Source organism: Molothrus ater, chromosome 1, assembly GCF_012460135.2.
Source record: "Molothrus ater isolate BHLD 08-10-18 breed brown headed cowbird chromosome 1, BPBGC_Mater_1.1, whole genome shotgun sequence".
In the NCBI taxonomy this organism is placed as follows: domain Eukaryota; kingdom Metazoa; phylum Chordata; class Aves; order Passeriformes; family Icteridae; genus Molothrus; species Molothrus ater.
In genome coordinates this window covers 53,449,669-53,472,182 of record NC_050478.2, presented here as the reverse complement: position 1 = coordinate 53,472,182, position 22,514 = coordinate 53,449,669, and the positions used below count along the sequence as shown (strand labels likewise).

General features: G+C 44.1%; 1 protein-coding gene and 1 long non-coding RNA gene across 2 annotated transcripts in view; one reads left to right on the top strand and one right to left on the bottom strand.

Annotated features, from left to right (window-relative positions):
- The first annotated feature begins 1,031 nt into the window (after positions 1-1,031).
- Positions 1,032-4,113, top strand: LOC118701954 (uncharacterized). The gene is made up of 2 exons (XR_004982609.1): positions 1,032-1,116; positions 2,531-4,113. It is a non-coding gene; the product is annotated as an uncharacterized LOC118701954 (long non-coding RNA).
- A 4,849-nt stretch (positions 4,114-8,962) lies between these two features.
- The window catches only part of GLI3 (GLI family zinc finger 3), a 201,775-nt gene continuing 188,223 nt past the window's right edge, over positions 8,963-22,514 (bottom strand). Inside the window, exons 11-15 of the mRNA XM_036406944.1 lie at positions 20,104-20,253; positions 19,350-19,514; positions 16,289-16,579; positions 12,751-13,078; positions 8,963-11,579 (exon numbers count right to left, since the gene is read on the bottom strand). Of these exons, the coding sequence (XP_036262837.1) occupies positions 9,289-11,579; positions 12,751-13,078; positions 16,289-16,579; positions 19,350-19,514; positions 20,104-20,253 (3,225 nt within the window). The 3' untranslated portion in view covers positions 8,963-9,288. The remainder of the gene's footprint in view (positions 11,580-12,750; positions 13,079-16,288; positions 16,580-19,349; positions 19,515-20,103; positions 20,254-22,514) is intronic.

Here is a 22,514-nt window from a genome sequence, read left to right as displayed (position 1 = left end):
CAACAACAACAACAACAAAAACCAACCAAAAAAAATTTTAAAAAACCCCAAAAAATCCCAAAACAAGCATGTCATGGTGTGTCCTATGGTGTCCAAAGGAGAGCTCTTGCCAGCTGGATCAGCTGCAGGAGCTTTCCTACTCCAAAGGTGATGTGAAGAGGAGACAGCAGCCCTGGGGGACAAACTATGCTGCTCCTCCCTGGATGGCTGCAAAGGGCAGTTTGATTTACTCCTGCTGGAAGGGAACAAAGCCCCGTGCCCACACGTGCTGCAGCAGACTTTGCCACTTACAGCAGCCCTGCAGCCCTTCACTTCTGCTGCTCCAGCCCCAAGCCTCTGGGGGCAGCTATGGGCGCTGGGGCCTTGGCCACTGAACTACACAGCTCTGAGGAGTCAGTAGTCAGTGCCTGATGACTGCTTTCACAAAAGGTATGACTTGGGGATTTTTAGCCCTCTTTTACATCTGCAAACTTCCGATGAGAGCTCTAGTTCAGCTTCTGAAGCAGGATGATGCAGACCATTTTTCCTTCTTTGAAGCTCCCTCCAAAAAGCCATATTTAAGCAATGCCATGCCATGGGGTCCCACAGACAAAGTTGAAGGAGTTTACTGAAAACAGCTGACAGGAGGCTGAGGTGGTCAGCAGTGACAGGGATGAGATATGTCCGCCCTTTCCCAGAAAAAGCCTTCCATATAAATAAATTTGCCAGTGAAAACATTGCCACAATTCCTTGGCACTGTGGGATGTGCTGTAGGACTTCAAAACAAAACTGCCTCAAGGCAAAATAGGCAAAGGGAACTTTTCCTATGTCTTGGGAGGGCTGGCTGCTCATATAATGGAAATGGGAAGTCTTCAAGCAGCAAAGGTACAGCAGGATCCATGGTCAGGATGGGGAAGCACATATTTCTCATGGCTCTCCCTCAGGGAATGCTGCCTGGAGCCACAACCCTTTTTCTACCCAGCTCTGTAGGTGCCTCTGCTTTTGGATTTTTCACTAAGCGTTGCTATAGGAACTTAATTGCTTCTGTTCATCCAGGTCTGAGCAGCTCCCTGCTCCCACTCCTCCTCTCCCAGGGCTGACAGCGTCGGGACTCTGAGGACAGCGGAGGATGCTCAGGTACAGCAGGAGTGGGGTCGTTCAGCTCAGCTAATTAGTGCTACTATTTCTGTCTCTGGCCTTTTCTCGGTTTGTATCCATCTGGGGCTCTTTCAGTCATTATAGAGCTTTCCACCCTCTTGTTTTTTTCCTCTCTCCTCCTCTGTCTTCCAGATTTTTGCCACTGTTTCATGTTGCCATCCAAGTTATTTGTCTCTTCTCTCTTGCTCCGGTTGTGGGAACATTAGTAATGCTTTTCTGCAGAGCTGGGTGCTTAGAGACCGCCTTGCAGGCCTGACAGCCATCCTAGTGCTGCGGGCAAAAGCTGGAGCAGCTCAGCCAGCCGATGGGAAACTATCCTGTTTATGGTTCATCACCATCTGATCTCCCCACTGCCTCTTGCTCCCACCTGGACCCAACTGTGCATGGCTGTGTGTCCGCAGTCCCACTGTCTGCTCCCCGCTCTCCTGCCGCAGCCACCCCGCCTGTGGGGCGAGGGGAAGCATGACTCACTCGGGCCTCCCACCCATGAGTAACAGTGTTGTTGGTCTATCACGTCTCAGCCAGCTGGGGCAGCCCGGAGGGAGGGCGGCTGCTTCCTTGGCAAGGCATGAAATAGGTCAGTCCGTCCCAGAACACGGGGGAAAGCAGGGACTGAGATTGCGAGGCACGGCAGCAATGAGCAGCCTCACATGAGAGGCAGGAGCAGTACGCCATAATGGGGAGGGCAGGCAAGGAGGTACACAGACATGGACTGTGGGGATTCCAGTTAAACACTGTCAGTTCTTCCTTCTTCCTTACCCAAACCTGCTCCTTTTTTTTTCCTGGGAAATGAGCAGGGAGAGACCAAAGCCAGCAAGGGAAGACGGGCAGAGATGGTGGGAACACAAAGCATTTATGTGCTTCTCGGGGTGGAAAGAGGCCCAGGTTATTAAATAGCAGGCAATTTTAACATGAGTTATTAATACTAGTTGTTTGTACTGGGAAGTGGTGCCTAGGGGCTCCCATTGCACTAATCATGTAACAAAGCCGTGTTCCTAACACAAATAGCTTGTATTTCAGCCTGAAGAGAACAAGTCTTCTCTTTCCCATTACCCTCTCTTTGAAAAGCAGCTTGAAGATTACACAGTCAAGCCCACAAAAGCTGGGAAAGGAAAAATATTACACTGGGCTGCCCTACAGTGCCATTGCTTACACCCAGCCAGCCCAGTAACTCCATCAGCACTGCAGGCCCCTGTACACTGTCTGCTCTTGCCCTGCTTCATCCCCGACCAAGGCAGGCCAGCTCTTAACATGACTGGTGATTTTTGGGTTGCCCATCTTTGGATTTGAGTGTAGTAATGTCATGCCACCTGTTTAGGGTACTGGGGGGCTGTAGGGAGTTTTCTACTCCCTTGCTGATTGATGCTGTATATCTCTGTTATATTTTTTTCAGGCTTTGCAAACTGCAGTTCTCTCTTGGGTACCTGCCCTTCTGAAGTAAGAAACTAATTTAATGAATTAAATTGATTAATTTACAGCCTTGGCACTAAAGCACAGACTAAAGGTCAACAGCATCTGCTTTTGGATGGTACAAGCACAGACTAAAGGTCAACAGCATCTGCTTTTGGATGGTACAAGCCACGACTGCCCTGCTATTTTTTGTTTTCCTGAGAACTTGGCATCATATTGAGCTTTACCACATGGCAACACAGGTCCTCCTGTCTCCAGCTGCAGCTTTGAACACGCAGATTTTCATCAGCCCAATCCCAGGTCAGGCTGGAGGAGAGGAATGTGACCTGGAGCCCCAGCCCTCCACTGCTCAGCTCTGGAAATGCTATAACCTTGACCTCGCACTGCGTGGTAGCACACAGCAAATAACCAATGTGCTGAACAGGGCAGGGGGCCCATTGGAATCTCCTGCCCTCTTGACATTCATCCTGAAGTCGATCCAGCTGGTGGAGGAGATCCAGCTGGAAGATGAGCATGCAGGGGTTGGTTAAAGGTGAAGGTAGTGGTGCAAGTTTCATGAGAGAGAGGGGCTGTCAGTCCAGGTGTGTGGGCTCCCTTATGGCAGCAGGTGTGCAATGCTGACCACATTGTTGGGCACCATGCTCTTACACGCATGCGTGTGTGCAGGACTTCACTGCATTAGCATGTAAGAAGTGGGAGTTCTTCACCTCCCACTACCTGCAGGCATCTGGTAAGGCTCAGAAATGCCTCTGTTGGTTCTGAGCCCCTGACAGCAGCCATCATCTGTTGTCAGCATGGATCCTGCTACTGACTCCCCAGTTCCCACAGGCCTGCTCATTTCTCTGCTGCCCCATCATGTCTTTGTCTGAAGCTTGTTCCATCCCTGCTGCTGACCTTCCATTGGTCCAAGTTGTGGGGAAGCCACTGTCACACACACCCCTCCCCCAAAGTGAACTGATGCTGAAGCACTGCCAGTCTCTGGGAGAATTTTGGATTGCAGCGTCTAAGCTAAGGCACCATGGCCACCATCAACCTTCCTTTCAAACTGCAGGGTCTCCCTTGCCCCTACCACGCCACTACCAGGGCTCTCCTGCCTCACTGGCTTCTCAGCTGGGCATGTTTTAGGCTTCAGCTCTCCATTCTACCCTTTGTCCCTCCTAAACCTTAAGTCCTGTGCCAAATGACAAAAAATAATGGTGAACAACAAAACGCAACAAAACAGGGCACACCCACACATAAAAACAAAACAAAACAAAAACCAAAAAACTTTAAATGAGCAAATAACAATGCAAATTTATCTCCCACCACCTGGGAAATGGCTCACTTATTTTGGCTGAGGAAGGACTAAGGCAGAACCTGAACACTGACAGCTAACAGAGTGCTCTGGGTCTTGTCAAGGTGCCAGCAATGGAAACAAAAGGCTTTGAAATGAGAACAGATCAGACACCTTATGACCAAGCAGTGCTACAACATTTTCTATACTGTTTGCCACCACTAACTTGACATCATCCATAGCAACTGTACTCAACAGGAGCATTCATTAAACATGTCCAGCTTTGAAGATAACTGTGTCTTTGCAGATCTCACTGTAACCCACCTGAGTGGACATCTACAGATTAACCCAACCAGGGGAACTTTTCTTCCTTCCTCCCTCCCTCCCTCCCTCCCTCCCATGCTTCTTCATGGGTGGGCAAGCTATTGTGAGACACCCTTGGCAAGGGATGGAAACACAGCCCCCACAGAACAGCCCAAAGTTCAGCACAGCTTGGCTTTGGCCTCTGAACTGCTGACTGCTCCAGCAGCAGAGTTAACCAGGTCAGTCAGTCTCTCTCCTCCCTTCAAACACTTCATCGGTGTGACACTGCATTTTCATTTATTTTTCCACCCAACACTCATCAGCCATCTTTCTTTAGCAAGGAGGTAAACACCCTGTTTTGTTTTCCCATCTGTATTTAAACTGTGAATGGAGTGAGGCAACAGGCTGGGAAGCAGCTCTGAGTGGAAGTGATACAAGCACTGATTACAACCAGGCTTTTCAGATGTATGAAAAAATAACTCCCTCCCCCAAGGAGATATTTCAGAAGCTGAAAGCTAAGAACTTAAGTACAAAGGCTTTTGTTTTTATTGACATTGTAAGAAACATTTTTTTCTTTGTTACAAAAAAGCTAAGTGGTTCTGAAAGCAGAAGTACAGTTCATATGTACACAGTGCTACAGACCCTTCAGATCAACCTAAGGCTTGAGAAACATCAGATCATAACTGCAGGTTTATCAAATGAAGACCACTAAGGTCTGTTACAACTGAACACTATTCCTACCGTACATAAATGTATTTACACATTCTCTTTTTTTTTTTTAAGGATTACAAGCTTTATAAAAAAAAATTAAAAAATTTTTTAAAAAAGCAACACTTTTTTTATCTTACACATCTGCAGGACTGACAACAGTAACTGTTCCATAGGAGACATTCCACCAATCCAAGGACAATAACACATGAATACCAGAGGTTTACAAGATGTTTTGGACACTATTAACAGTGGTATGTGCTATTAGCTCAATGGCAAGTACAGACTCATCAGGAAAATTTGGCAACACATCCTGGTCCCTCTCTTTCACAGGGTCAACGCAAAATAAGGCACATACATTGTGGGAATATAAACACTGCTGTCCAGGAGGACAAGCCATGGAGGGACAGGCCTGGGTGAGCTGACCAGCCATCCCACTGAGGAGGGGGGAATCAGTGATGGGAAGTCAGCAGCCAGCCAGCATCTTAATGCACGTACCATGTGGGGCCATTCCCCAAGGAGAGGATAACACCATCTGCCACGTGTGGATGTGTGGGACCATTGCACTCCCATGTGGAAGCCCACTGACTTTCCTGCAAAGCCCACACACCTTTCCTTCACCTGCACGTGGCTGACAGATAAACTCTTCACTGGCAACTTCCACTTTGTGGAAAGTGAAACTGTCTGGAGAAACGCACACACTTCAGGCAGGCTGAGTGTTACTGGTGTGCCCAAGGCCGACAGTGACGCATATGGAAGACCCTCACAGAGCCATTACCATTAATGGTGATTTAGACCTATTCTGCAATGCTCTAACAATAGAACATTCATGATATTTTGTGCATTTTCCTGTACTCTTGGGTGAGCAGTGGGTTTCCAACAGCTATGCAAAAATCAACTGATGTGCCACATACACGAAACCAACTCTGTAACTGGAAGAGTAGAGGGGTGCTAGTAAACTCATCCCACCAATGTTGATGGGACTTCCCCCAGACTGCCACATGTTGAGAAGGAGGTTGACAAGTGAAAGCTGGTGTCCAGTGTAACAGTGCCATGCTCAGGGAGACCAGTCTACCTTATCAAAACAGAACCAAAACCCAAGATAGCTGGGCTATGATGTATTGCTACCCTCACAGGTACCAAAACCAGGCTCTTTAGTATAAAACAGAAAAGAGTGAGAAAACACTAAAAACTGAAAAGTGATACATGAACAGAAGTGGCACATACACTTAATGGTGAAAATGATAAATCCTTTGCACAAACTCCCCAAGGACGCAGTGGAGTCACTGATTCTTCAGCTTTGCCAACTCAAATGGGATGCCTTTCTTGAGCATGTGGTTTCTGCCAAGACACACTGTTGGCCCAAGACAAGGCTAAGTGAGTGACAAAGGTTTGTCAAATCCAGGAAGGCAAACTGGCTACTCAAACAGTGCCTTTTAGCCTGGAGCAATATGAATGGCTCCTTCTAAGCTCTGATGGATCACATCTGTTAATAGCTTCCCAGCATCAATTGCACCAGCAGATACAATTATGAACTGGAAAATTGAGTTTAAAAAATAGTTGGGGATGTTTGGGGTTTTTTAATGTATTAGTTCCATTACAATAAAAGACTTGTCTCCCAAGCCACCTACTCCCAGGCTGGTCATAAGTCTCCCTGTTGAAATTGTTTATAAACATGTAATTGATAGCTCTAATAAACAGCCAGGATTGGTTACTGAGAACTATCTGAAACACGTCCAGCACAGCCTTTCCTTGTGCCTATAGTGCTGCTTCTCTGCAGGGCTGTGGACTGTATCCCAGCACTGCAATGCACAGCATGGTCCTTGGAACATCCCTTCCCCTGGGGACCTGCCCAGAGGGATGCATCCCTTCTTGTCCCAGCAGCAGAGCAGGGACAATGGCTGTGTACAGGCAGCAGGTCTCTGCAGGCCCTTTGGGCAACAAGAGGGCAACAGGGAGCAGCTTCCTCCCACTGCCACAGCAATGCAGTCATTTGCCATGGTGAGCTGTGCCCAGCTGCCCGTGCAACCCAAGGACCACTGCAGGCAGGCTGTGATAGCTGGCCAGGGGCAGGGAAACTGGGAGGGGAAGTGTCAAAGGGAAGAGTGCAGGATGAGTGAATATGTGTGCATGGGACAGGGTAAGAAAGAAATGCTGGCTAAACATAACAAGAAAGACAGGAACAAGGTAATGATAAAAGGTGTAGGACATGGACATTTGTCTTGATTTCTGACATTCCAGCTCACAGTGCAAATCTCTTGGTACGTGCTGTGATAAACTCAAATATTGCCCTTGCACCAAATTCCTATGATGTTTTCCTACTGATTTATACATTCATACTCTGATTCTAACAGCTGTTAACAGATAAATGTCATCTGACAGCTTCACTGAGATTCAATTCCTCCACATTTTCTCAAATGCCATGTCCCGAATCACCTGGTATTTCACCTTTTCTTTTACAGTTGGTTTTCTAGCCTACAGAAGTCACCTTCTATAGGCTAGAAAATTTTGACTGGGCTAAAGTTTATCTGTATTTCAAAACTGACTACGCTCCCTCATATTGCTGTGTGTCTACTGTAACATCAGCTCCTCACAGACATCAAATCCATGACTGTAGGTGCCTGCACAATCTACATCCCATAGTAGGACTTCACTATTGGGATTTAACTGAAAAGTCTTCGAGGGTTGGAACTCCATACAGCTTCTAGGAGTGGGTGAATTTAAACCGTGGTCTGGTGATTGTTCCCCACAGCAGCCTGTTCACTCAGGAGCACTGTGTACTCATGGGTGCAGACATGGAGCCCAGCAGAGCCAAAAACAAGCCAGTGCTCACAGAGAAAATGCCATTCACCTCTACCAGTGAATAGCTTAATGATCACAGTGCATTGCTTTCAATTTTTTGCCAGTGTGACTGACCCTGGGCATTGACCCACTGGTTTGCTTGGAAATTAAATGCACATGGTGTCACCAAGAGAGAGAGAAAGAAGCTGGGTTGGTCTTTCAGAGCTTTGATTAGTTGCCAGACAACTCAGTTGGTTAGAGCATGGTGCTAATAGCATCAAAGTTGTGGGTTTGATCCTCATACAGCCATTCACTGAAGAGTTGGACCCGATAATAATTCCAGATCAGAATAGTCTGTGATCTGTGAATACTTGCTGTTCCCCTTGTTTCTTTGCTATTTTTAATGGCAGTTTTAATTTAATTTTGCAAAGCCTGGACACAGTGGAAAAACATTTAAGATTATCAGATTGCTTGCAACTGCTTTGATTTATTTGGCTAGTGTGAGAACTGGGCCAGCCATTCATTTTCTACTTCTTTTACATGACTTGCTCATGATATTTTAGAAGCTCTATGTATCCATGGAGCTGTCTGGGCTAAAGGGGATATACACGCAGTTCTTCCAGCAAATAAGAACCAGTGGCTCAGCAAGTTACACCTCAACAATTTGCATTAAAAAAAAAAAGAATTCCCCAGTGTGAAATACTGCAATTTTGTTATTTCATTGTATGAAATACTTCATAACACCCTGACTGTACCTCCACAAATGTGGTATGCAGTGAGAAGACTGTCGAATACCCAAGTCACTATACATATCCATAATTTTGCTGTTTAGTCATTTAAAAAAGAAGGCTGAAAACCAGAACACCAAATACTGCAAAAGATGAGAGCTGGACTACGAACAGCTTTCTGGTCCTCTCCTTCCTCTGAAATAGTTGAACATGACACAATCTCAGCCTTGTTATTCAAGGCAGTGACAGCTATCTCTGTGTGTGTTTACAAAAACCTTAAGCTTTTGCTAGAGATCAAAAAGCTGATGATTTTTACATTTCTTATTTGCTTGAACCTCTGAAATTTTTGTGCTCCGTGTCTCTGAAACTGCAGCCCAGGGGTAGCATGGCAGTGCATTTCTAAGCTGGTTTTCCACCTCAGTGTGATGTGTCCAGTGCATCCAGAGAGGATTTCATCACTGTATGCTCACTTCACATTGTGCCTGGTTATAGGTTCAAGAGGAAAAGTTGCAACAGTTTTACAAGGTCTAGCTTCATTTGAGTAACAGAAAATTGTCATTTCATCAGGCCTTTCTTTACAAAAAAACCCAAAACAAAACAAAACAAAAAAAAAAACCCCACAACATGCACTTCACACGTTTACATTGGTTTACAGGTAAAAAACAAAAGAAAAATAAAAGAAGCATACAGACATTTAAAAAGGGTGCAAGAGAGAAAAGAGAGAAAGGGAGGGAATGGGCGTAGCAATACTGATTCAAAACTGAAATGGAAGACAGTTTCTCCCTAGAACACTTTAGGGTTTTCAGAGTCCTTATTCCATAAAAGGAATATACTTGAAACACATCCCATTTAGGTGAGATGAGATTGCTAAAATACATACACAACTAAAAAATATGAGTCTTTTTTTTTTCCATCTGTTATCTCCTAAGTGTTTTTTGTTTTTGATGTCTATTGCATAACAGCAAGAAACTTGCTTTCTTCTGCAAGTGAGGTCAACAAAGAGCTCATGTCCCCAATAGCCATGTTGGTTGTGCTTACAGGCATAGCTGGGAATGTAAGAGATGTTTGGGGAGTGGTGAGGCGTGAGGAATTGCGGGAGACATTTTGAATGATACTTGGGCTCAGGGCTCCCGAAATTAAGCTGACATGGTCCCCATCATCTATGATAGCATCAAAATCTATCTGCACACCCTCTAGACTGTTGTTGTCAATGCTGTCAACTGTGCTTGACACTTGGTTAGCCCCTGGGGAAAGAAGCTCAGATGAGTTTTCAGTTGCAGTCCCCTGCAGCAGGCAGCTGGCTTCTGAACCAAAGAAAGAACCTGTTTTCATAGCTTGGTGGCTAAAGCCCATGGTTTGGTCATATAACTGACCAGAGTAATTCTGCATGTTGGAGCAGAACTGCTGTGATTGACCTTGCATTTCCATCTTGATGGTGTTTACCCTGTATGTCTGGCTGCCATCACCTACATGTCTTTGCTGTTGGGACAGGTTGTTTCTCAACATGTTTTGCCGTCTGTTGCTGCTGTAATTAGAGCATGACTGGTAACTTTTGGCCACTGACAAACCTGAAGGCTGGCTACCAATGGTGTGAGACACCAGTGGACAGCTCTGTGGCCCTTGATACAGGCTGCCTTGTGAGGTAGGACTAACCTGCCCTAGCATCATTTGACCAGATTGATCGACTCCCTGGTAACGAACGCCATCTCCGACTGGCTGGCTTTGCAAATATTCCGGTTCCATCATATTCCTGTCCTGCATCCCGTTTGCCATACTGGTGGTTTGATCACTGGATGCCAGGGGATGGCTGAAATTTTGTTGGTTCCCATTCACTGGCATGTTGCTGATTCTCAGCTTCTGCCCTTGCATTGCCATGCCACAGGAATTGTCTGTCACCCCAGACATCATTGCTTGCCTGCCCATGCTTTCACTGTAAGGCTTGTTGGACTGCATGCTGAAAGAATTCCCAGCTCCGCTGCCAAGAGTCATATTTTGCTGTAAACTGTAGGAAGTGTTGTTCTCTATCAGGTTCCCATAGCCATTCTGCTGGGCCATGTTGCTTCTCTCCAGGTTCTGCTGCTGAACCATCATGTTGTTATGCAGTCTGAAGGCCCGAGCCTGCTGCACTGCTGACCGCTGACCACATTTCAGCTTTGAAGGAGACAAGTCAGAACTTCCTGAGCTTACTTCATTCCACTGGATGGGCAAATCACTCTTATTTGCCTCGGGACCCGCTTGCTGACTGCTCGGTGGAGGGACTTGGTCAAAGTTGCTGGAATTGTTGTTTCCTGAAACTGAGCTGTGATGCATTTTGTTGCTATCTAGGACATTGTTCAACAAATGGTCGTACACGCCCTGGTTCTGGGAGTTCAGATACTGGACCACGTCATCTGGCAGGAGATCCTCATCATTCAGACTGCTACCTGCTTCCATTGTAGCAGCCTCCAGGGCGACATTCTCACTGATGCTTGGAGGACAGGGGGAGCTGAAGCCGCGGAAGACGCCACCCTCAGAACGGGTGTAGTTCTGAAGAACAAGGTTGCGCTTTTCCATGGATGGAGGCAAAGCAGGAGTGTTAAAGCTATTAAGACTGTTGAAACGCTGAACTCTCGGGACAGAGACATTGTCAGAGGCCATTCTGACTGGATCACTGGCTCTCCTTGTCCCATTTCCTAAAGCTTCGTGAGACAGAAAGTGCCTCCTGCTGTAACCATTTGCCCCACCATCACTACATCTTCGAGGGACGTTCACTGGAGGCAGTGGAGATACTCCAGACTCCCTGCAGTCACCCAAGAGTGCCATCCTTGTCTTGAGGCTCATCCTCTCCATGTTAGGCAGTGGAGTCGGGGGGGGTCCACCAGTAGCTGCTGCATATTTAGCTTTCAGCCTGTATTGCTGGGCTGGGGTGAGGCTGAGAAGACTTGGCAGGTCATCACACTGGCTCGCTTCACTGGAGCGCCGGGAGGCATCCGTTGAGATGGGGTCGTAGGAGTCTGCAACGCTCACGTTCTGCGGTCTTCCCTCTGCCTGGGAGGCATCGCTGGACCTCCGGCTGGAGAAGCAAGGTGAGATTCCAGAGGACCTGCGGCTGCTCAGGTAGGCTGAACTGATTGTGCTAGTATTGCTGTCCCTCCTGTTCAGCATGTTCAACACAGTGATGTCCGTACTTGAGAGTTCATTCCTGTTTGGCAGAATAGTCATGGATCCTCCGACACTGCAGCTGCTGTTCGACTGGGTACCTGTGGGTAAAATTCACAGTTAAACAAAGAGGTATTATCCAGAAACTGGTGAGGAAAACACACAGTAAAGACTTAAGTGGAGTATAGAGGAAGAACACCATCACAGCCAATTACAGCAGGGCTCTATCTTGCAAGAAGTAGGGATAAAAACTGTGTCCTTAGGTTAAAAGCTAATTCGGAGACTCAAGGGTAACATTTCAGTGTGAATCCCAGCAGAAAATTTATAGCCCATAGCCACAAACTGTCATCAGCTGGTGCAGTACTCCAGCCTGCAGTGCAGCTATGCTGGCTGATGTGCCAGGAGGACACATTCGTAAGGGAGCTTTTTATAGGCAAAATATAATTGAACAGGCATTTGCATGGAATGGCAAAATATACAAATTGGAGGCTATTCAAGGTCATTTCTAATACTTCTTGAAATATTCTTGAAATAACTCCTAACAACTGCAAAACATCTTTGCTGGTTTCCTTGTTTTGTTTTGGTTTGGTTTTAAGTAAACAGGATATATTTCTTAATTTTACATAGTTTCTTTTGATTGAATGGGTCTCAGAAAACCTGGGCTGTCACTGCTGGGTGGAGGCCAGAAACCTACAGGCATGCTGTAGGCAAAATAGGGGCAGCAGCAACATCTATTTTGGTGATGAGCAGCTCTTTGGAGGAAAACAACCAGGGATCTTCAGAGTTCAACCTCACCTTGCTCCCATTCATGGATATCTGCCCTCTGCAGCAGTAGCACCTGTACATATGATTTCTTCTATGTCTAGGAACAAGTTATTTAAAGGGAAGCCCACCACATCTCTGCAAAGGCTGCCTTGCAAAGGCCTCAACAGAAAGACTTCCATACAGTAAACTCACAGGTATTTATTTCTTCTACCTTGTCTCAAAACAAGACAGAATTATGGTGATCTTGGGTCAAAACCTCTAACTGTAGAGAATATTTAAAATGTGATTCATGGCTCCCTCACGGGCTCCTGTTCTGTATGACACAGGACTATCAGACATCTCAGAGGGTGTGGGTAGAAGAACTTGCAATGAAGGAATAAACAGAGAGTGTTTCACAGCTGCTGAGTTTCCTGAGCTGTGCAACTCCTGCAAGAGTTGCAAGATTGAGCTAGCAAACAACAAGATTAAGGACAAAAAGCGTTATCACTCCTCTTATGTGTATCTCACCATTTCCTATGAGAGGCGGCAAGGTTGGGGCTTTGGAAGGTGGAACGGGGTTCAGTCTTGGAAGCATTCCATTAACTTGTTTCAACCTTTCTAATTTCACTTGCTCCATCCATTTGGTCCCTGTCATGTTCCTCCTGGCCTGTAAGCCAAGTGCTGTGGTGGCTGTGGAAATGGTAGAGTCCATGATTGGGGTTTCATCGATGACACTGAGGTCTCCTACACTACCACCACCGGTCAGAGTAAGCTCGATCCCATTGTTGGAATAGTTGCTGATGGGGGACTGTTCGCTGCTGCATGTAGACTGACCACCAGGGCTTGGCTGAGATGTCTGTTGGAGGGAAGTCAGAGACAAAACAGTGTGAGAATTAAGCAAACAATGTTAACCAGAGCATTTGTGCTAAGTGGAGCCAAAGATACAGGTATAGAAAAGTTCAGCCTTAAATGATAACAGTGATTGTTCTTAAGGAGGCTTTCTAGATATTGGCTTCAGCTGCAGTGAAGGGCATTGTAAAACACAGGACTAAAATTGCCTTTCACATGTTGCTGATGGTATACAATGTATCTCCATAAGACACTTATCTGAGTTATTACCAGAGTTACTTCTATCACTTCAAGCCATATGTGAGCACATATGGATGGATACCCTACATTGCTTATGTGCTGTTCCAACTGAAGCTGCAGCTCAGAGAAACCAGAATTCAGCCATGTTACAAAGTATTAGTTTACACTGCTAGTCTTGCAAACAAACAAACAAACAAACAAGACTCCAACAACATTGGAATTTGGGTTTTTTTAATTAGACTTGTGGCTAAAGAATGTAAGCATTTTCCAGGCTTAAGGCTCATTGTTACAAGCAGTGGTTGGCCTGAAATGTTGGCATGTAATAAAACAAGGACAAAGCATCAGTGCAAAAAATACTGTATCATATTATCAGCATCCTGTGACCCTGGCAGCACTCAGGTCTAACTTATACCTCCTCTTATACCTAACTTACACCACCTCTGCCCTGAATCAAGAAGGTGATGATCTACTAAATCAAATCCTTTGTTTCATCAGAATTTAAGATTTTAAGTGCAAGAATTGGAGTAGACAATACAGACTGCTAATCTGCAGGGATATAAACATGCCACAATAACATCTTCTTTCTTAACAGGGAGTGTTCCCTGCTGCTCTAGCAGAACTCTTGCTGTGTGGAAACACAGGCTTGATTTACTTTTCAGACTTTTTATAAAGTTCTTTCAAAAGAATGGGAAAATGAACAAACTGACAGACAAAACAGAGGACGACAGACAGAAGTCTCTGGACTTAATATCTCACTGTAAGGTTCTATCAGTGTGATCACAAATCAGTGGGGCATGCAGTATCATTTTGCTCACAAGAACAGTTTCATGTAAGTATTTAACTTTAAGGGTTTCTGATGTGGTTTTGTTTTTGGGGTTTTTTTTTCTGCCACTCTGTGATCTTTACGTACATTTTACTGAAAAATGCTGTCTAGAATTTCTGAAGTGCCGGAGACGACTCTCACTTTAAACATCAATGAATGAAGACACAGATTCATGGCACTACTGAAGTTTCCTATGCCCCTAAGGAGTCCATTTGATATTGAATAACTATTTTATTATTTCTAACTTGAATGATGATACTTAGAATTTATGAGGCCACACTGAGCAAGCTCATTTCCAAATTCTGGCCATAGCAGATTTGGTGACAAGAATAGAAACAACAGTTATTATACAGAAGAAAGTTTGTACTTCTGGACAACAGCTCCATGCCATATGTAATGTGTAATAGTGATCAGAAGCCTGTTCTTGTAGCACATGTCAAGATCACAGTGAGGTAGGGTACAGAAATAAGAACTGTATTATGCAGGACATATATTTCTAGATGTGGAATACAGAAAAAAATGGATGTCTCATCTAGAGGGGAAAGTACAAAGACATTTCTGAAGATATTTCACCAATATAAGCCAGATTTTTCACATGTCAACTGTTGCAAAATGTTCACAACACATTACAACTGGGAATGTGCTTGATGGATTGCACATTACTAAATAAAGGAATGACTGAACAACAGGCAGAAGACCAAAATAAAAACATATATAATGTTGCAATAAGAAAAATAGCAGAAAAGTTAAAATGCCCTCACCTTATTACCCACTGTCCTTAGGAAGTTAGAATAAGACATTTAAGAGCATCAGACAGAAAAGACATTGGATTAGTTGAAAACCAGAAAATATACCTTAATTCATATATGCAATGAAAAGCAAGAAACACAGAAATATTTTTAAAATATAATTTTCAGTGAGAAATATTTAATACTGTGTAAGCTATAGGCATTAGTACCTCTTCCACAAATTTTCCTGTTAAAACTGTGTTCAACATGCCTCGATAATGCTACACGTTTACCTAGCAAAGCAAAAGAGATTTTGCTCCTTTGTAAATAAGGTAGTTATCATCAAAGATAGCAGAGGACCTTCTTTTAGACTCTAGTAAGAGTTTATTCTGAGTCCTTCAAAGGTTTTGAATTGAGTATTAATACTGAGCAGTTTGAGCATAAGCCTTAGGCACAACATAGCAGTAACTCATATTTCAGTGAGTAATCACTTCGAATTGCAGCATGATTAACAGTATGAGCAGAATTTGGAGGGCTCATATTTGTAATCCCCAAGGGCTAAATACAGATGAATCATAGACCCAGATGGGGAAGAGGATGGAGTGGCTGGCTGCCTTTGAATTAACCCTTGTGAAGAGGGCAGATGGCATATGAAATTCAGGCAAATAAAAGAACTTGTGTATTTAAGATAGTGTCTCAAAAAATGGAATACAGTCCTTTCAACAGTTTAATGCAATACGTTAAGGTAACCCACAGCAAAGACCTGCAGACTGTCAATTCAACTTGATTTAGTTAAACTTGGACTAGGTTAACTTGAGTAAGTATCAGATAAACATAAGAGGTCACATCACAACAGAGATGTTATTAAAAGATGCCCATCTGCTGTTTAAGAAAGTCAATTCATCCTGCTTCAGTTTGATCCATGACCCAAAAGCCTCAAGCCCCTAAAATTTGATTGCTTTCCCAGGTTCTCCAAAAATGATCATCATCAATATCATCATTTTAGTCATTTGGACTTGTGGTTGGGTTTGGTTTTTTTCTTATTTTGGCTTTCAGTCTGTGAGATCCAGATCCGTCTTTCTTCTGGAAACAGAAGAGTGGAAAGAACTCTTCTTTTTTACTTTTTAAATGAAAACTATGATTTTCTCATACTATGCTTATTCCAGAAGATGGAGCTTTTTAAGAGAAACAATTATTGTGGCAGTTGCCAGCACTGCACTTATTCTATATTGCACAGACTATCTGTAATCTTTTTATTTGTTGCTTCTTAGGCTTTAAAAACATTTTACAATGTAAACACAGAAGAAGACCTCAAAAAAACAAACCTTGTGAGCTAGAGTTTACAGACTTGAGCATTTCATAAAGGGGTTATTTAACTGGTTGCAGGAAGAAGAGGACAAAGGGAGTGGCATGATGTATTGCATACCATTGGTTTTTCTGACTTGACCGCTTTCACTTGGAGGCATTCTTCCCGCTTTGAGGTAGTGTTGCTGAGGTCCTTCTGCTCACCAATTGCACCCTGAGTCTGATGGCCTGGTGACCGGGTCTGAGAGTGGCTGCCTGGGTCCCTTGGTGGCGGAGGCCTTGGGTGGATGTCTCCCCGCTGCTTCTTGGTGACGTGTGCCTCCGGGCCGTGTACGGTCTTCACGTGCTTCCGGAGGGAGCTGGGGTCTGTGTAGCGCTTCGTGCAGCCCGGGATCTTGCACACATATGGTTTCTGACAAGACACAAAACCCACCCATATCAGATTTTATTCCATGTGGGACTCCTGAAGAACTCCTCGGAGCACAGCTGGTGTCACGGTTATATGCTTTGACAGTGAATTTGTTACCTAATTTATGGTCTCTACAAACGAATCATAGAATGGCTTGGGTTGGAAGGGACCTTAAAGATTATCTAAGTATCCAATCCCCTCCCAATATGGGCAGGGAACCCTTGGTCAAAGCCCCATTCAAACCTGGCCTTGAACATTTCCAGGGATGGGGCATCCACAGCTTCTCTGGGAAACCTCTACCAGTACATCATTACCCTCACACTAACCAGTTTCTTCCTTATAACTAATCTAAATTGGCCCTCTTCCAGCTTAAAGCCATCACCCCTTGTCCTATCAATTTGTGACTGCACCTAGTTAAAACCATTAGTTCCCCTTGACTCAGAAGGTAGTAATTAGTGCTGCACAGATGATTGAGGGCAGAGTCCCTCATGGGTACTAACTGGCACAGCTTTCACTTACCTTAGGAGAAGCTAACTCAGCTATGCCAATTTATGAAGACTGCTTCGATTTTCAGCCCTGTCCCTTGCCCTCAGCAGTTTGATAGCATTCCCAGTATGCCTAGTACCTACTACTAGACACTGAAAGAAACATCCCCCTTCAAAGGATGCTGGGCCATTTATTCAGGCAGAATTAAGTGAGGAAGCATTTTTTTTCTGGCTCCTTCAGATCACCAGTACAATGTCAAAGCATAAGATACAGTGCCATGAACATTTTCACGTTGCAGCAATATATGCACTAGTACTATTATTACTGCTACTAGCATAACTCATCACTCATTTTTTACAAACAACTTTCTTTATCTGTGGATTTCTATAGTTCACTAAGCAATGTAGAATAAAGTAAATTTACTGTCTTATAAATTAACAAAGCCTTTTTTCTTGTATCATGAGGGGATTAGAAAGAAGACTGAGCACTTCCTAAGTCCTTTAATTGCCTCAGGAAGCAAAGTATTGTTCACTCACTTTAATTACTGAATTGTTTCCAAGAAACTACTATTTTAAAGGGTTTTTTTATACTAACCTTCAAAAAATAGAAAGAGACCCTCATGCAGAGTTTCTCAGAGGGATTCTCACTCTGCTTACACACAGCACTGTGGAGCTTTTGACAAATACAGCTTCGTCATAGCTGTCTAAGGCCTGAGACTGCTTCCACTGACATCAGTGGAAAAATCCCTCCCACTTACTTGAATAGGAGAAAAAATGAGCAATTTAGAGATGATGTTGAGCTACTGAGGCAGGTTTTCTCAGGTTGCTATAGAAGTACAAGTCACTTAGCTCTCCTCTGCATGAGTAAGGCATATCATCATCAAGATATGTCAGCTGCTTTTAAAGCTCTGTGTAGGTTACCTACTTGAAGCTAAAATGGCACAGCAAGCAAATGCTGAATTTGGTCTGTGCTTTTCATTGTATTCACATCACTCCATCAGTATATGTTGCCTTAAAAGATTAGCCTGTTTTGGTGTCAAGTAATGGTGAAGGAAATGTTCCATTTGCCCCTGTGGCTGCACCTATCAGAAATCATGTGCAGCATAAAATTTGGTTGGTCTACCGTTAGACAAAAAATTAACACAGGGACAGGTCACACCACTAAGTGTGAGAAGGTCTAACTCATCAAAGCAGCCCACAGGTTGCTTCAGACAGTGAATGAAAAAAGAAAACTCAGGCAGTTATTGGCAAGACTTGGTGAACTTCCTTCTACCTTGGTGACCATTCATGAAATTGCTGCAGGGCTTCAGTGCCTTTATTAGTTGGGCTGCTGAAAAAACACACGGCAGGGATGAGGAAACTCAGAGATGTGCAATGCCCTCTGCTTCCTTTGTGACTGAAGAGATGCTGCAGGGCAGGCACTGGAAGAGGATGAGTGCTCCCTGGAGATCTGCCTATGTGCAGACCTGACAGACCTGACAGCCAGCTAGAGAAAGATACAAGCTGTGTGGAAATAAATATAGCTGCTATGGTATGTCCTGCCCTTCCAGTACTCCCAGGTTTAGGCTAGAGGTAAAGGAGTATAGGGACATGTCAAGGAGGAGACAGTGGACTCTGAGATTGAGATGATGTGACTCTCTGTGCAACTTGAAATGGGGCAATAAAACATGGACAATGCAAGAAGATGGTGTGATTCCTGAAAAAGGAGGCAGCAGTAACAGTAAACAGTAATAATGAGATGTTACACTGAGAGTTTGGAAACAGCTGTGACTGCCACAGCTGGTTTCCTTGAGAAAGGTTGTATTTTCTCTGCTGCATCCCTAGTCCATGAGGTCTGTTCAGGATGGAAAGAAAGAGTGAAAGAGGCCAGAGAAGAAGGAAAAGGCATAACTCAGAACAAATAGCAATCCATGATTTCAAATGTGGACACTGTGGCTGTCTGCAGCACCCCAAAATACGCTGGGGAAGCTGCATCCCAGCAGAGGCCTGGTGCCAACACAGACTACAGCTCCAGAGGGAAAAACGATCCCAGCTTTACAGGGAAAACAGGATCTCTCCCTGGTTAATGCATGTGTTTTCATTAAACTCCCTCATTCAAAACTCTCCTACATGTAATAAAATGCCAGGTCTGTATGACATACTGTGCTGCTAAGAGGCATCCAGAACTTACATTCCTTTCAGGTTGCTGAGGGTTGCTGTGCCTGTCCTCTGTAATATATTGCTATGACCACACTGTAAATCTGTTCAACAATGAATTGTATTAATCTTTTGAAGCTGTGCTTACTTACCTCATTGGAATGAGTCCTGTTTTGGTGCTTGGCCCTGTCAGATGCATTGGAGAAAGCTTTGTTGCAGCCTTCATGTTCGCACACATACGGTTTCTCTCCAGTGTGAGATCTCAAGTGCGTTTTCAAGTTTTCTAGTCTGGAGTAGGCCTTTGTACAACCTTCAAACTGCAGACAAGACATAAATCTGGTTTAGCTTTAATCTTTGGACTTACAGGAAACAGCAAAAGTGGACTTATAAAAGTTTAGAAATTTTCCAGGCCTTCATAACTTTGTCCAATGTAGTTTTGATTTGGAGGATTTTAATTTTATCCAAGCAAACTCTGCCACAGCTCAAGTATAAATGCTCTCAGCATTATGTAAATCTTCTCTTACAGGAGAGCACAGTATTCGTGTACCTCGACTAAGACTGAAATCCATTGCAAAGCCATCAGGAGCTGGTGGCCAGCAGTAATACCAAGCTCTGTAAGAGAAAGTGCCTTTAAATAATTAAGCAAACTGAGCCATGTTTAATAATGCCTTTTGGGGCTTCTTTGTACTTTAAACTTGAGGAAGTGGGCCAAATCATCCAGGAAATCCCCTCTTCTAAATCTTTTGTCATCTGGTTGTGCTGGATAACAAAGCAGACATGGCAGTCTCTTCTCCACAAGAGTCTGAGAGACGAGCTCAGGGAATGCAGCACTTGTCCTGCTCTGTTTGTTCTCTGCACAGCCCCTGCTTCCCTGTACAAACCTGGAGCTCAGGCCCCTTTACTTACAGTGCATTTGTGTGGCTTTTCCCCTGTATGTCTCCTCATGTGGACCACCAGCATATATTGGGCTTTGAAAGGTTTCTGTTCCCGGGAACAGTCCAGCCATCGGCACACAAACTCTTTCTTCTCACCATGTATGTGATCATTGTTGATATGCTGTTCAAGCAGAATAGAGGTCACAGCTTAACAGAAATACAACATCAGCTGCAGCCTTACTGTAATTTCACATTGGAAGAACATTAGAGATTCAGGTGTGAACCAGGTCCTTGCAGTACCAAAAGAATAAGATCATCTGCACTTCCAAGTGACCACAGGGTTCAGATTATAGATTCTACTGGAAGTCCACAAAGGCCAATGATTTTTTTTTTTCTACTGTGATCAAAAGGCTTTGGATCAGGCCTCAGGGATACAAGCTGATAAATGGATCCTGGATAATCTCATGCACAGCTCCACTTGTGTGATTCACATTGGGTACTGCTTTTAAAGAGCAGGGGAATGTTACTTAAGTGCTGCTCAACATAAACAAGGTTTTACAAAATCAGGCCTTTATAAGCATATCCTCCAACCTGAAAAATCAACAGAACTGCTAAACCAAGTTTCCACCTCAAATTTTAACTCACTCCCTGTTACCCATATTTTCCTCAGTAAATGTATTTGGTTCAGTAAACGTACAGGTCGTGGTGGCAGAAATAAACCCCTGTACACTGTGAATATGAACTCTGAGTACAGAGGCATACATCAAGCCAGTTTTGCCATTGCTTAGTCTGGCTCTGTCTGAATGTGTGTGGGAGTGACAGCTGCCCCAGCCCTGCTGACTCGCAGGCCTGTCTTTCTGTGGTCAGTGTCATCCACGTGAGTGTACCCAGAAGCAGGACAGAGCTGTGTACCTTGTACTCTTTCCCAAAATTAGCTTGCTCTGTTTCTTTCACTAAGATCTAGTCCAGAAAAGCATTTAAAAATGGATTTAATTCTCTCTGTGTTTGAGTGGAAGCAGGCAGGTGAAACAGGGACAACCTCAAAATTGGTTTGATTTTTTTTAAAAGTTTAACTGTTTGAATTTTTTTGCACAGCTTTAGAAAACAAAAGAAGAGATAACTATACCTGTACTTTCAGAGTCTTTTTTCCACTAGGAGCTACCTGACTCATCCTCCCAGACTCTCTTGGAAAAATCATTCCACACTGCTGAACTTCTGTCATTGTGCCACTAGATGGCTGCATTACTCAGCGAATGACATTATTCCCACTAAGGTACCACCAAAAAATCTTTCCAGTTTTTATTTGATCACAGCACAGGGATGAAATCTGTATCTGTTCCATAATGGGCCTAAATAAAATGCCATCCATATAGAAACTCAGTAGCTCATCCTGGAACACAAAGAAGATAATCCAAATCTTTTCTGAAGTCTTGAAATAAGTCAGAAAGCCACATAAAATCACGTATGTTCAAAATTATGCACCATTGCCATGGAAAACAGACATCCATTACCTGTAAAAGATGACAGCTTTTTTTCTGAAACTTTATTGCCATTTCTTAAAAGTTGTTATGGGGCTCAGATGGATGAACAGAGCAGAGGTGCTGGGCAACATACAACTTGTAATCTGCAAGAGTTAATGTTCCTAGTGCAGATCTGTATTCACAGTACACACACCTGTGCCAGAAGCATACACATGCCCTGAGCTGTGAAATGGCATCAAAAGAGTTCAATGAAGGCAATGTGTGCTATTTCTTGAAAGAGAAAGAAGTAAAGGGACAAAATTAAATGCATTCAAGTAATTCATGGCCAAATCTCTCTGTAAACATTACAGACTGTGAGATATGTGGTTAAACCTACACAGCCACAAGGGGGATGAGACTTGAGTGTGTGACACAGGCTTTCCATTTGATACAAAAATCTCAAGGCTGGATCAATCACTTCACCACAGCACCTCCTTTTACCTCCTGCTGTGTGGACACTCAGGCACCATGGAGGCTCTTTCAGAGAATGTCTCCATAGGACAATTTTTTTCTCTTTGTCCCTGAAAACCAGCTTACTTAGACCTCTAACCTTTAGCAGCATGAGAATCCTCTAAAACTGACCTTTCTCATGGGCCTAAAACTCCTTTCCTCACTCCATCCCCAGCCCAGGCTCAGTGCAGCAGCTGACAAAGCTTGCCCAGAGTGGTGATGATCATTTGCCTCTCTCCATCGCTGGCTTACCTGTCAAATATCTTGTGATCATCCTCTGGTCTCTCACAACTGTGGCCCTCCATACACATTTGCCCTGCTCTCTTATTCTATCAATCCTTTCCCAGACTCTCTGATCTTCCTACAATCAAACCCCTCTTTGTGCTGTTTTCCCTCATTGCTCTGACGCTGCAAGTGGCCCCTGAGAGCTCACCTGCAAATCCAGCTCATTCTCATTCAATACCTCTGAGGA